General features: G+C 36.4%; 1 protein-coding gene across 5 annotated transcripts in view; it reads right to left on the bottom strand.

Moving 5' to 3' along the window:
• PCNX1 (pecanex 1) overlaps positions 1–14,599 on the bottom strand; it is a 91,833-nt gene that overhangs the window by 14,431 nt on the left and 62,803 nt on the right. For all 5 annotated transcript variants that reach the window (XM_064512526.1, XM_064512528.1, XM_064512527.1 and 2 more), the window contains 11 exons: positions 12,376–12,517; positions 10,828–11,005; positions 10,311–10,419; positions 9,593–9,722; positions 8,495–8,553; positions 7,575–7,790; positions 6,863–7,116; positions 5,672–5,902; positions 4,098–4,198; positions 2,671–2,821; positions 272–502 (listed from right to left, as the gene is read on the bottom strand). In XM_064512526.1, coding sequence (XP_064368596.1) covers positions 272–502; positions 2,671–2,821; positions 4,098–4,198; positions 5,672–5,902; positions 6,863–7,116; positions 7,575–7,790; positions 8,495–8,553; positions 9,593–9,722; positions 10,311–10,419; positions 10,828–11,005; positions 12,376–12,517 — 1,802 coding nt within the window. The remainder of the gene's footprint in view (positions 1–271; positions 503–2,670; positions 2,822–4,097; positions 4,199–5,671; positions 5,903–6,862; positions 7,117–7,574; positions 7,791–8,494; positions 8,554–9,592; positions 9,723–10,310; positions 10,420–10,827; positions 11,006–12,375; positions 12,518–14,599) is intronic.

Here is a 14,599-nt window from a genome sequence, read left to right as displayed (position 1 = left end):
AAGGGGGGGGGGGAGAAAAAAATTTTTTACACATATAAAAAAAAAATATATATATATATATTTATATTTATAAATATATAAAATATATATATTTGAAGGTAGGACCTAATTTTCTGATAAAAATACTTCTGCTACATGAAAAGCAGATGCCCCAGCAATGACAGATTAGTAACAAAAAGTAACTATTTGAGTCAAAAATAGCAGTTTGTTATAGTTATTGCAATATACTACAACACACCATTATGTTGTGGAAAGTACACATAAAGCTTACCTTAATGACCCTGAAACTGAGATAGCGTTTGTTCAGCATGATGATTTTATATTCATTGGTGCCATCATCCATTACATGACGCAGAGCAAGGAGAGAGGGAGAATTGGAAAGAACAGCACTTCGCCAAGCAGGGTCCCCTTCATGTGCTATAACCAGGTTTTCTTCATGGGTTGTTATGGCTTCATAGAGGACAGAAGGATCATCATATTCATCTGGAGATGTGAAGTGATCCTGTTTCCAAGAACAAAGGTTAAAAAAATGGGTAGTACTTCAGATATAAACTGTATACAGAAAGTAAACATCTTGCACCTCAAACACATGAAGAGCTCATCATATTACCCAAAATTAGACATCAAAAATAGTAAATACCTACTAAAAAACACAGTTAAGGGTGACCTCTTACCCAACAGATCCATTCTTGTTTGCATGGATTTGTTTCCATTTTAACTTAAAAAGGAAAGGATTGAAAGGACTTGCTTATTATTGATTCAAGTACATTTCTGGTGAAGCTTTACACTAGTTTTATATTATATCTATTCACACTGCCTGTAGAAGCATTCTGGTTTTAGCTTCTTTAATTACTCACAAGTCTCCAACTGTAACACACTTAAGTAAAGCATTATTATTCACTGGGACTTCCTTTCTACAGTTATTTTCATATAATAAAAATTCTCTCTATTTTCTATTAAAATGCAAATTAATACTTGATAACAGCCTGTCGCAGCATCAGATACTTTAACACAACTTAAACTTGCTAGTTGTGTATGAATACTGAATTGAACTTGCATGTTTTGTATTTAGCCACAGAACCTTCTGATATAGCTTAAGTTCCCAATTCTATACTTCTCACATTTATATGCATTCTGATAAATTAAGGGAGTTCTTTGTATTAAGCAGAGGAGTTGATTCAAGCATTGTTAATCTGGGGGACTTCCAGACTCTGCAGTGAGGGAAGAAATGTGATTTAAATTACTTAACAAATACAACTCAGATTTACTGAGTTATGATTTTCAAGCAGTCTGTTCTTCTGGAGTACTGACGTTTTTCTCACAGGGTGCTTATCACCCACTACACAGTTCCCTGTACTTGTTGAGTTTAGTAAACAGACTCCTTGGACAGAATTTGAGCTTGTTCATCTTCACCCTAACTTCATTAAAAAGACCAACCCCAATTTCAGCTTTTTGAATTGCAAGCTTCTCATTCTCAATTGGAACCTTACTGATGGGATAAATGAGTCATGCTAAAGTGTCTATTTTCTTTGAAGTGTTGTAACAAAGAAAATCAACAACTCCCATTGGGCAACTGGAGAGAGCTGTGCAGCTTTGAATAGCATGATGTCCTAAGACAACTACATATATATGGGGAGGGGAAGGAGGAGGAAGAATATTAAGAAGGCTACTCATAAGGGAACCATTTCTAGAAGAACATGAAACACTGCTTGACATAACTTCTGCTCCTCTACATTTGAGGAAACTTTCTAGCCCTAGGCATAAAGTGCATTCCCTTCCCTCTATGTAACACTACAGATGAGCTGTAATAGAACACAGGGCAAGGCATGATAGACACATGATTTTTGCCTATCCCCCCTTTTTCTTTTTTTTTTTTTTTTGTTGTCCATCTCTGCTGCATGCCCCATCCCTTTTTGTTTTCCTCCTCTTTTCCTGAGTATTATCATCTCCCTACTTTCCCTTGAGGCTTGAATCAGATGCCTCAGCGGCGAGGTGTGACAACATAGGCAAGACAAGGCTTGTTGGGTGTCTTTCATTAGGCAATTGGCATGGTTGGAAAAATCAGACAAGGTTTTGAACACACAAGACCTTCGGGTATAAAACAGAAGCAAAATGCAAATGGAGAACCATAGCTCAGAGTTTATATATTAGTTAGACATTTAAAAAAAAAGGAAAGGTATTTGACACCTGTAGACCAGGCAGCATGTTGGGGGAGAAAGGTTTTTAAGAATACTGTAGTTTGTCCTACCCCTCCAACCCTAACCTCTGTGATCCGCAAGCTCTAAACTGCTTCTCTCTATGTGTATTTCCCCTCAGAAATAACTACCATACCACTGTTGTCTCCTTCATATTCAAACCCCCTTCTACTTTACCAAGTACCAACTACTTTTTTTTTTTTTTTTTTTTGGGGGGGGGGGGGGGGGGGGGGCGGAGTGACCTGAAGAACACACAGCCAAAAGCTGGGATAATCTTTTCAATTATTCCAGTTGGTCCAATACAGCATTACCTCTACCTACAAATCTTGTTTTAGACATCTTGGGGGCAGGTGGGATTCATCCAAAGCAAGCAGAAAGAACCACATGTCTAAATGATTCCCTTGCAGCACTTTATCTTTCAAGACAAACAAAAGTAAGACAAGAACTGGAGACAACTTCCTGTCAAACGTCTTACCTGATGTAGTTTAAGTGACATGCGTATTCCAGGAACCACCACTTTCCTTAGCAATTCCATGTCAGCAAAGATCCACTCATCTCTAATTGAAGATATACGGAAGTCACCCTTAAATAAGGCATGCAAGCCATACAAGAAGGATTCCAGATTACTGTTGAAGAGAAAAAAAAAGAAATCCCACACCCCAGACATTAACACAAACACTTCCACAATTATTTATCATCTTTGACAACAGCAGAAAATTCTAGATTTACACTAACAGTGAGCTGCAGAGAAAGGCACACAATTCTTCTCTATAAAATCAATTTACAGAAGGAGAGCAGGAGAAAGAACATACAAGCAAGCACATGTGTAACACAGCCAAGACACTAAATGCTGAAGTACACTAAATATCTGACTACTAAACCTTATATGCAACAGACCTAATGTATTTACATGGACTTAAGTAAACATGAACTCTGAGAAATGCCCGATTTTATTCTGAGAGAAAATTTTTCAGGGACTGTAACACCACAATGGAACAATTAGGAAGGAAATTTAGCTTCTGTTGTGGACATTTTACCACAGAATGAAAATCTTGACAACTTTCTCATTCTTAGTATCATCATTTCCTTTTACTAAACTAACTTAATGTTTCTAGTGAAATTCAAATAAACTTTCACTGCTTGCCTGTGCCTGTATACCTGCAAGATCTTCATGGGGCAACCTGCTGTCACTTAGAGGAATTAGTTTCCCTGAAAGCAGTAAAACAGGTTTTGCAGCTGGCATCCAGCTGACCAATAGCTTCCACATCTGATTATATCGCTTTTCATTCTGTTTATAAATCATCACTTTGATTTCCTGAAGCATACAGCCACGTTTTGACACTGGCTTTCTAAAGTAAGCTGAGGCTGTTAGCCTGCAAGGCAGTGGTTCCCATATGATGGCAGTGCTCAGTTCAAGGAGAACTGTATGAAGCAAGACTGCTTGCCACAGATCCAACTAAGTTGTGAAACTTAACACAATGGTCCTATCTAACTTTCATCAAGACATGTTTTCATTTTAACAAGCTGTCCTCTTTTCCCCCTACTGACACACAGGGCACATACTTGGAGCAAGAAATGAAGCTTACTTTCTGAACTCAATCCATCTAGTTTTTCCACCAATTATTGCTGCTGATGCTTGCCCACATCAGAATTCTCACTTTTCATTAGTTTGATAAAATAAAATGCTCAAATTCAAGTTCTCCTTCATTTGCTGTTCCTTAAGTGAAGTTTCACTAGCTCTTATAATGAAAATAGGTTATGTAGCATATCTGCCTAGTTTAAGGAAAGATGGATTTTTTTTTTTTTTTTTTTTTTTAAATGAAGAGGTACTCATCCATTACCTAACCAGGTGCCCAGAGGGATTCTGGACAAGTGGAACATACAACAACAACATTTTATTACCTAGACATATGATGGGAAGCTGTCCCCAAGGCTCTCCGCCCCAGAACACATAGTCCGTAACACAGCGTCACCAGGGATGAATCTTTACTTGAATCCAGTGGCTTGTAGCAACAAAGCAAAAAAAAAAAAAAAAAAAAAAAAAAAAAAAAAAAAAAAAAAAAAAAAAAAAAAAGGGGGGGGGGAGGGGAAGAACAGTCTGGTGAAGAGTTTAAAAATATACATATATACCCCTGCAGAAGAAAAAACATTCTGCCAGAAGGAGTAATAAGACAAGCCCAACACACACAAAAGGTACACAAACTTAAGTGTGCACATGTACCTACCACACCAGGTATTTTCTGCTCAGACTTTCATTAGGAATTATTTTAAAGACGTAAAAATGTATGTTCTACATACTTGCAAACACAGACATATCAAGCTGTATTTGAAATAAGTTGTAAGCTGTACAGACACATAAGCTTTCTTCATGTATACTGTGTATTTTATGCAAACAGCTTTTTTTTTTTTTTAGCAAAATTGTGTTTTTATTAAGATGAAAAATACTTCTAGTGAATAAAGTGGATTCTCACTTCATAGTTAGAAGTGTATAACTGAGTTAACTGAAAAATTCTATAGATTATAGCTTTACTTAGCGGAAACTCACTCTCAACTAAAGCCATGTGTAGTGATACGTTATGCCCTAGATAACAGGTAATGTATCCAAGTGATTAAGTCTGATTTTCACTACTTGCACAAAATATTTCACAAAACAGTCACTTAGAGTGAAATGATTATCTTTGGCTGTTGTTTGTCATTTGACTGCAGAAAGCTTTAAGATCTCATACCTTTTAAAATGGGCTAATCTTTTCACTCCAAAATAAACCTTCATTCTGAAGTCTCAGATCCTTCATTAAATGTGAGAAATTAAATTTTATCCCTGTCCTCTTAAACTCAATCAATTCTTGCTCATTCTCAAAAGGCCACACTAGCTATGTCACATTTGATTTTTGGTAAGCAGCAAGAAGTCACGTAGTCCTCTATAAAAATTTGCATAATCCTATTTAAAATGCAGGAGGACCCAGAAAGAGGAAAAGGGCTGGGTATGGAATGATCACTATCACATACCAGCAGTTCCAGTGATCCAAAAGAGAGGCACAGCATGACAACTAAGTAACAAGCATTCTGTTTTATATAAGCTGGAGACAGATTTTTTTTTTTGGTATAATTAGAGTTGATTTATAAAAAGGAATATCTAAACATGCAACAACAATTCTATAAATACAACCTTCTCCATGCAGATAAATGCCTGATTAAGATTCAGCTGACTCATGTGAGCTGGTAAGTGAAAATGCGTTAATAAGCAGGTTACATCATACAGTACTTTATTAGTTATTTAAATGGCAGTCTCAAGAGCAAAAAAACAAAACCACCCCCCCCACACACACAACAAACCCAGTGAACTACAAACTAATGTTTTGATTACAAATCTTTATTTTGAAGTGAATACTAAAGAATCCTGCAAGTCAAACCAACAAGAAAAACATATAAGACCATCCTAGAACAGTGAATAGCTTTCCTCACATGTTTATACCTACCTTTTCTCTCCGAGAGCAACAATACTCTATCCAGTTCAGATAAATCACACAGAAACTCTCTCTTGAGATCCCTGCCAGACGGTGGTCATAATCCTCATCAATATTGGGATTAAACGTTGGGTCTACATCAACATAATTGCGGTCCATACACAACCGCAGTCCTTCCTGCATTGTCTCATTAGCTAACCATTCCTCTAGCTTAGGGGACGTTGTGACATAATAGATGATTCCCTGAAACAGTAGTAGTAAAAAATACATGAGACCGTATTGCAATAAGAGTTAACAATTTCAGTTGTTTCAACTCACTTTTGTTCCTTACCAGGAAAAATACGAGTAGCATGCAGTAGTGTTTATTTAGCTTACAGACGCAATGAATTTGAGTGCTCAGAAAACACAATGGGTTTGCATACAGGTACATTTTTCAAAACTTAGAGCGGTATCAAGAGTTCTAAAGCACATGCTGAGGGACTGGGAAAAAAGGATGGGACAGGATTCTCACTGTAGTTGTATAGAAAAAATATATCAAATAAATGGGAATTTTAACCTACTGAACATGGACACTCAGTACATTTCTAAAATTAAATTTAGTTTTCTAAGGTAAATTAAAAGATAGGAAAGTTTAAAGCATGTGTGTTTGGGGAAAAAAAGCCACAACTTTATGTGTGTATAAACAGCTGGCAAGTATTTCAATCTGAAGTTTTCCTACTCTCTCTGAAAGATGGGAGCTTATAAGAGATGTGGAATAGTATGCAAACTGATTATCTGAGGAGATGTGAAGCCTGTAGAGTCCTGTAACAACTTCAGTTTTTTTTAAACAAAAATGGGCTTGGCCAGCTTTAAAACAACAAATCAGCTCAGCTTTCTCCAACAGGAACAGGCTAGATAAACGTATCTTTTCATTTACTTCACCAGATTTTACATTTGGATAACAACCTTCTGAGCTTCTACTCCAGTTGCAGCCGGGAACAGCGTCCTCCCTTTGTTCTAGACTATATGATCATTTTCCTGCTCACACACCAGATATCAGTTACCTATTAGCTCAGTAAACTCTGTCCTTCTTTAATGAAATGTCCATATGTCTATAATTTGTGTAACATTCTCTGATCTTCTGATGAAAGACACTAAGTTTAAACAGTTCCTAGCTGTAATCCAGCCTACATACCCCAACATTTGTATTAATCAGAATCATACCTTCACATAGTAAGTGGTGAGGATTTTTCGCAGATCAAAGACTTGAAGCATGGAAGCTGCACTGTTGTCAGTGATACTATAACCCTCCAGAACATACTTTGTCACAAGTACTTCCCAAGCCAGCCAACGCTGACCAAAGGCAGCATTAAAGGAAAGCATATGAGGAAGGTGGCCTGGTTCACAGCAACAAAAACCTTCATCTTCCTCTACGCCTTCAGTGATGGCCTCTACTTCTCGTTGCTGGCAATAAGTTCCTTCAGAGAAAGGGAGAAAATAAAATAAATTTGAAGAAAGTTGAAAAGTTTATATGACTGACTTAAAGATGACTTATATTTACAAGTGTTTAGAATCACACAAGTCTCAAACTGCATTTCTGTGAATAGCAAGTCAACTATCTGTCAATTAACAATAGTTCACTGTCCTAATAAAAAAAATTGGGTAGCTTAATTTACCACTGTAGGATGACACACAATAATTTGGTGAAGGTAAGAAACAATTATGGTAGCCATGTAGCACTAAAATGGAAAGAGATTTAACGTGAACTCCGCAAGAAAAAAAAATAGCTTTCCTCTTAAGTGAGGGGGTACACAGAAGATCTACAGCTCATTTTCAAAGCAAGTGATTTCCAGAATGGAACTGAAAGTAACTTCAGTTTCCAGAGCAGAAGTCCATTTTGCAAGACAGACAGTTGTTGAAAGCATAACATACTCACCTCTGAATTCAAGCCCCCTCAGCTGAAAGGTGATCAGGCCATTTCCTATCTCTATAAGGTGTACAAGTGCATTGAGGTAGTCAGAGGCTAGGATGAAGCAGTCCCCAGTACTATAGTTTCCCCACCGACCCAACAACAAGTCTCCACATAAGCTGTGCTGAAGGGAACGGGTTAAATGTTCATAGAAAATTGAATTCAGGTTGTTATCATCCGAACCTGCAGGAAGATTGGATTTGGGTTACCATCTGAATCTGCAGAAAAACCTCAAGCTTGAATGTCAGTGAAAATTACTGCTTCACGTTTAGTCCTCTATTTTCTTAACAGCAATTTTGTTTCAAGGTCCCATCTCTATTTTCAGGGACAACTATTCTGAATAAATGCTAGGTGAAGTTTAATAGTTTGACCATTTTTCCCCCTCTTACTGACTCACTCCTCCATTTACCAAGTTATTTCTTCAGTTTCACTCACGTATCTTCCACCAGTCTATTGCATATAATAATGCACAAAAGCAAATGAGCACAGAAGTATCTCAGTAATTGTACTGGTCTTCATGATACCATTGAGATATCCTCAAATAATGTTTGGCCTCTTTTTAGCTACTTAAGAAGAATAAAAAGCAAAACACCTTTATGCATACTTTGATTATAAATGAAAGAGGGGAAAGTAAAGCAAATAGACACATAAGGTGGGGGGAGAGATAAGAAAAAGCTATATATGACAGTTTAAAGAACTAAGCAGAAAAGATGATAAGGGAGAAAAACAGCTGCAGATAGAAGGGATGGGGTGGGGGAAGAAAATGACCAGAGGAGAGGCAGATAACAGCCAGAAAGCAAACTGATCACACACCCTATAAAAACCATTCACATCTCCATTCCTCCTATTTCTTTAAAACAATTTCAGACAAAAACTAGAAAAGCTACCTGGATTTCTATCAAGCTGGGAAGCCAGTCTTGTATTTGAATGATCCACACGCTTTGTGCTGAAAATAACAAAATAAAGTGTTCTTAACACAAAATTTCATACTGTAATAAAATTTAAGGGAAGGAACTACTAACAAAACAAAAATTGAAAAAAGTATTTCCACTGAAGTAGTTTGCAAAGGTTTTTTTTTTGTTAGTATATATATAATTTTTACATGCTAATTTGCTATTCAGATTTGTAAAAGTACTTTCTGGCTATAACAGCATTATGATCCAATATCTAATAAAACTTGCCCACGATAGGTAGTCATAGAACAATCTTTAGCTTTAGACATGATATCATAAATACATTTATTTTCTTAGGTGGATATCATAAAGCTTTAGATAGGACAACCGCACTTTAAAAGCATGGCTAACATTCCAGTTGAGCAAAGGACAATTTCCGGCAAATTATCATTTTCTTGGCTCAAAACACAACCCTAACTCTTTACCCTAAATTCTGAAAATGGTACTTACAACTGTTCTACTGTGCTCATCTTGCCCTACGCTGTTTGTCTAATGTTCCACTGGTCTGATACTCCAGGAATACTGGAGAAACAAAACTAAGGGAGGTATAATCTGATACGAAGAAGCTTTTATTGTTGATAGCTTCTTGATCAGAAGAGATTTACTTGAATGATTTCAAACGGAGTTTTGGTGCTAGCGCTAAGGACAACCAGTTTTAGCTGCAAAATGAGCAATAACAAAGATAAGTCAAACACGATTCTGAACCCCCCCCCCCCCAAAGCAGCTTTTGTACCTAAAATTCACCTTCTAATTAAAACTTCATTTTAAAGTATTACGATTTTCATGTATGTAAAAAAAGACTCTGTATTTCTATAAATAAAAATTAAATAAGGTAAATACTGTCAGTATTAAAAAAAAACCCCACAGCTGCTACATTATTTCAGAAACAAGGTTTTTGAAACATTCAGAGCTATAAACTGGTTTCTACCCGAAAAAAATAGCACTTGGAGATAAACACACAGTTAGCCATAGCTACATTATTAACACCCACACCACTACCTCACAGATGTTTAAAGGCTTTATGTCACCTACTTGTAGTCCCTTTCCCAGAATTTGACAGGTCTGGCATATGAAGTGATGAATATTGCACTTCCCAGAAAAGGATTCAGTGGAGTGGAGAAGAAAGCCGACACAGCTGCTTGGACAAACAACATCGCAGAATCTGTAGGATAACAGGGTTAAGGAAAGCAACAACTACTTTTTCAAGGTTCTTTAATAGTACATTAAGTAGATAGTGGCACCAAATAAGAACAAAAATTCTGTGTAGCATACCAAGTATCTTTACAGTATCTTCAGCAATAGCGATTTTTTTTGTTTGCTTTTAAATACAGAAGTTAGTGAGAACAGTCTGGCACTAGACATTGTGGCAATTCCTTTTCTGGAATTTTTTCTGCAAAGAATATTAATTCAATACAATTCAAAACAGTCTACACACAAACTAAAAATGCAATGCTAACTCGGGAACCAACAACCAGAGTTAGTGACTCTTGAAAAAGGGAATGACTGTCAGAAGAAAAGCTGTGTCATTTTTGCAGTGAAATAACCCTTATTCTATGCTTCTGTGTTAGAATTATATTCCTACTATGGTATAATTCAGATCATGGTAGCAAGTATACATAGTTTTTCATAAATACTCACTGGACAAGCATGCTCATACACTAAACAGCCTATAATGCATAAACCATTACAATGTAACACTCGGAAACGATAAATACACATGACAAACTAAATCTGCATTTGCAAAGGATACGTGGCACAGCGAAGGGCTGGGCAAAAGCATGGAAAGCAGATCCCCATGTGATCTGCCAGGGAGCAATGTAGGTATACACAAATTTCAATTTATAAAAGAGTTCCCAAAGCTACAGGAAAGAAAGAGAAGGAAAACGATTTAGTGATTTGGCTAAAAATAAACTTGTTTTGCAGTACAGCAAATATCCCGAAGGGCTTACTGATCCTCCTACAGTTCTTACAGGTCTGCCAGAAGCCTTTAGATTTACAAAAGGATGGAATGATGAAACAACTAACATGATATGCACTGTATTGTTCTACTAACAGAAACTCGTGACATATTCTGAAGGTTACATATCCTTTCCTCTAGCAAAGATCGTAAGCGCTTTGGGAAGGAGAAGTCTCAGTTGTCTTATAGCATACGGATTAAAGCACTGATAGGACTGATGACTTGGAAGATTACCTATCAATTAGGACTTCAATCTGTTTTCCCTTTTGGATGACCTGAAACACCCAGAAATAGAGAGAGTTAAAGTTACCTTGCTGAAGAGTATGGACATGAAGAAGAGATCTAGCAGCATGGTCTCAGTAAAACTTTTGTAATCAAAAGTAAAGAAAAGCACTGTGAAAATAACAGTGACATACTGGCATGTTGGGCTACTGAATGATGAACGGAGCAACTTCAAGCCAGCTATTGTGATCATTAAAGCACCCAACCTGTGTAAGAAATTCATACAAAAAAGTTATTTATCTATCTGAAAGGGTTGTTAAAGACCACATAAATCATTGCTGTTATGTGATGCCAATTTTTTAAAACCTCAAAGTTTGGATTTAGGGTTTTTTTTCTCCTCCCCTGCTTAAAGATGACTTCAGATTTTTTAAGGTTACTATCAGAAGCTTTCAATCAGTAATGCCAAGCCCAATCAGCAGTCCAAAACAATGTTCAAAGCATTAGCATTATTTGTAAAACAGTCTCCCTAAAAAAATTAGGGGTGAAATCATCCCCATATTCTGAACAAAAACCTGATCTTTAATTCAGGTTATGAATATTGAGATGCAAAAATACTAAGAATGATCTATATTATTCAGTGAGAGGATGTTTCTGAATAATGGATTATCAGCATCTCCTGCCTGACTATATTGCTCTGACTTCTATTGGGGGTGCTGCAGTTTAACGACAAACTTATAATACGATGGTATTCTTTTTCAGAGCTAATAACAAACTGTTTTATAACTCTTCAATCTAAGTAACACAATGGTGATATTCTTCCCAAAACTCCCTCTGGAGCAAGAAGAGCAGTAAGTTTAAAGCAAGAATTTCCTAGATCCAGGAACTATTAAGCTTTGAAAGAACAGCTAAATAAATCTTAACACACAATGATAGATTTATTTTCTCTGCAACACTTCTGTTTTAAGTCATTAGAACTTCAAATTCAAAAAGGCCACCTAGTCACTGTTCTTAGAGGGATAAACTGCAGGGCCTATTACTGAATTCACACTTACTGAAACAGTCGGATACACTGCTTGGGAATTATAGCCAAGGTTCAATTTAAGAGGCACTGTGCAATTCTGTCTGGACACAAGTTACACCTAGGAAGGAGCTGGAAGGCCTGAGGAATTCCTTGATGAGAGCAGAAAGCAGCAGAGGGGCTGCAAGCTACCACATCATCAGTGAGGGAATGTCACAAAGTCTTAACTTTACACCTAACACAATACCAGAGCGTACTGTAGCTATCTTAACTATGCAGACTGGATAGTCATGCTATAGACTCTGAAGATCAGAGAAGAAATTCTGATCTCACACTACTAGATAATTCTGCAACTTACAATCTTTACTGTATATGCCATGACTTGAAAGATTTTCTTTGCAAGGGTACCTAATTTAACCCTGAAATACTCCATTCATTTCAAGCCAGAAAGCCAATTCAGTGCTGTAAGAGCTTGCAAATAAAGGAAAATGTTATTTATTCCTTGTCTTAGTTTCAAGCAAATAGCATTAACTGTCTTCCCACTGAGACTACAACTCACTATTCCATTTTACAGCATATTGGACATACTCAGATTACTTGATAACCTTTTCTACTTACTCTGTATCCAGTTTCTTTGGACTAGCAATATTCTTAGCGCTGCTACTAAGCTCATTGAGGACTATTAGCGGGTAGATAACATTCTTCTCTACAAAAAGGAGCCAAATATGAAGTTTTTCAAACCACATAACATGTGCAGCATCTATCAAGACACATTAAAAAAATAATCACAGATTATATTATCAAATTAAACTCAGGAGACTGCTAAAAATACAGATCCTTGATCCAAGATATTTGTGATTAAAAAGCCCACACATCTCTATCAGCTTGCCTACAGAAGTACTTAATAGCAAGTTAGATATTTCTATATTAACATCTCACTCCCTTCAAAAGTTCCAGTCGGGAAGCCAAACGCTAACTGAATTCGCACACTGGACTTTATACTCTCATCTAACTGCAGTAGATAAGAAGATCTTTCTAAGCTATTGTATCTAAAGCCCAGTAGAGAGCTTGCACTGGTAAGCATCCACACAAGATTTACTATGATATAGCATCATTTTGCTAGCCACACACTTTTTGCATGTGGCCAGTAACACAATAAGTTGACATGAACATTGATACCAATCAAATTGTTTTACACTATACATTTTAGTTGGTGTAAAAGGATGTTTTCCAATGATATTTAAACTAAAACATTTCTGGTTTACCCCTCAACAATCTCGAAGAGCATACTTTTCCTTCCAACACAAACTTCTGAAAGCTAAGAACTTCTTCTAAATGTTTTAGAACTGTAAAAAAAGCAACAGGACTGCTATGTTTCAAATTAATGCAAAGGAAGATAACAGGGAGTGCGAGGGGGAAATCTTACAAGGCAGTACAAATACAGGGTGAAAGAGCCTGTGTCAGACGTTTCTTCTTTCATCTTGTCTAAGTTTATTAAGATGAAAACACTATCACATAAGGCGAAACTGAAGTCAGGAATCAAAGGGAACTAATACCGTAGCTTTTCTAATTTTGTACATTAAAAGTCTAATCACTTTTCACTTTTTCCCCTCCAAAGACAGTTTGGCATGATACTACAATTAGTATTCATATTTATTTATTTGTATACCCAGTCACAGAAAAATGCAACTTAGACACTGCTGAAAAGACCACACTGCATAGCTGGTATGAAGATAGAGTTTTTTAAGAATCCATTCTGACAATTCCATGTTTTTGAGAGAAGTAAAATACTTGTCTACTTTAACTTTCTCCTCATTACTGCTCTGTTATCTTGTAATTCCTAGTTATAGGGATTTCAGAATTGGCTAAGATTCCTTGGTATGTTCTTAACAAGAAAGATCTGGCCTCTTGTGAAGCAGCTATTTCATGCAAAATTGCACTGTTCCATGATATATTTTTGCAGTACTGTTTTAAAGTTAAAGCAGGGATTAGAGACAAAGCAGAATCCTACACAGGTTTTTGCCATTGTCTCTTGCCTTAAAAACTGAAGAGAAAAAACAAAACAGCTTCAGCTGTATCTAAGCCTTTCTTGATAGAAATGTGTTCAATTTGCTCTTAAGAAAAATAAAAAAGCTCCAATAAGGAAGACACCTCAGTCTACCTCTACGACATTTACCAGTGTTAGCAAATTGATCAGCAGGATGTTTATATATTCTACAGCTGCCAGGGAAAGATTTCAGGAAGACACAGACTTTAACACAAGGTGCAAGTGTCTATCCATGCATATCAACTAGCAAGACTGGTCCCTTAGTCTGTTTTTTCACTAGTAGAATACTTAAGATCTTAACAGAAAAGATGCTATTGCATGTAAACAGATCAGTACTTACTGACCTTTGATATACTTACTACTTTTCAGTACAGAAATTCTTCAAAAACAAATTTCATCAGAAGAGTGTTTAATGAAATAAAAAGTTCTTCACTTAGATTTTTGGGCACTACATGTTTGTTGTTAAACATGTCAACGATACTAATAAGAATCAAAGCTATGCCAAGTCGAAAGCTTCGGCAGCATTCACCATATCTAATCCTCTACGACATTTGAAAATTAACTTGAAGAAATATCTAGTAAAAAAGCATTGCAGCTTTACCAAAAATTATCAAAGCAATCATTATCAGAATCATTACATTCTGAGAAATCTTTAATGGAGCTGCTTGGAGATAATATTAGCATATCCAAGATATTACCATCATTAATTAAACAATACATAAAACATCATGCAATCAAAGGACAAGGAATTAAAACTAATATATCGCTAAATTGGATATCATGAAATACTTCAGC

The sequence above is a fragment of the Dromaius novaehollandiae genome, chromosome 5, assembly GCF_036370855.1.
Source record: "Dromaius novaehollandiae isolate bDroNov1 chromosome 5, bDroNov1.hap1, whole genome shotgun sequence".
NCBI lineage: Eukaryota > Metazoa > Chordata > Aves > Casuariiformes > Dromaiidae > Dromaius > Dromaius novaehollandiae.
Note: the sequence above shows the minus strand (reverse complement) of the source record. Positions and strands in the feature narration are given on the sequence as shown.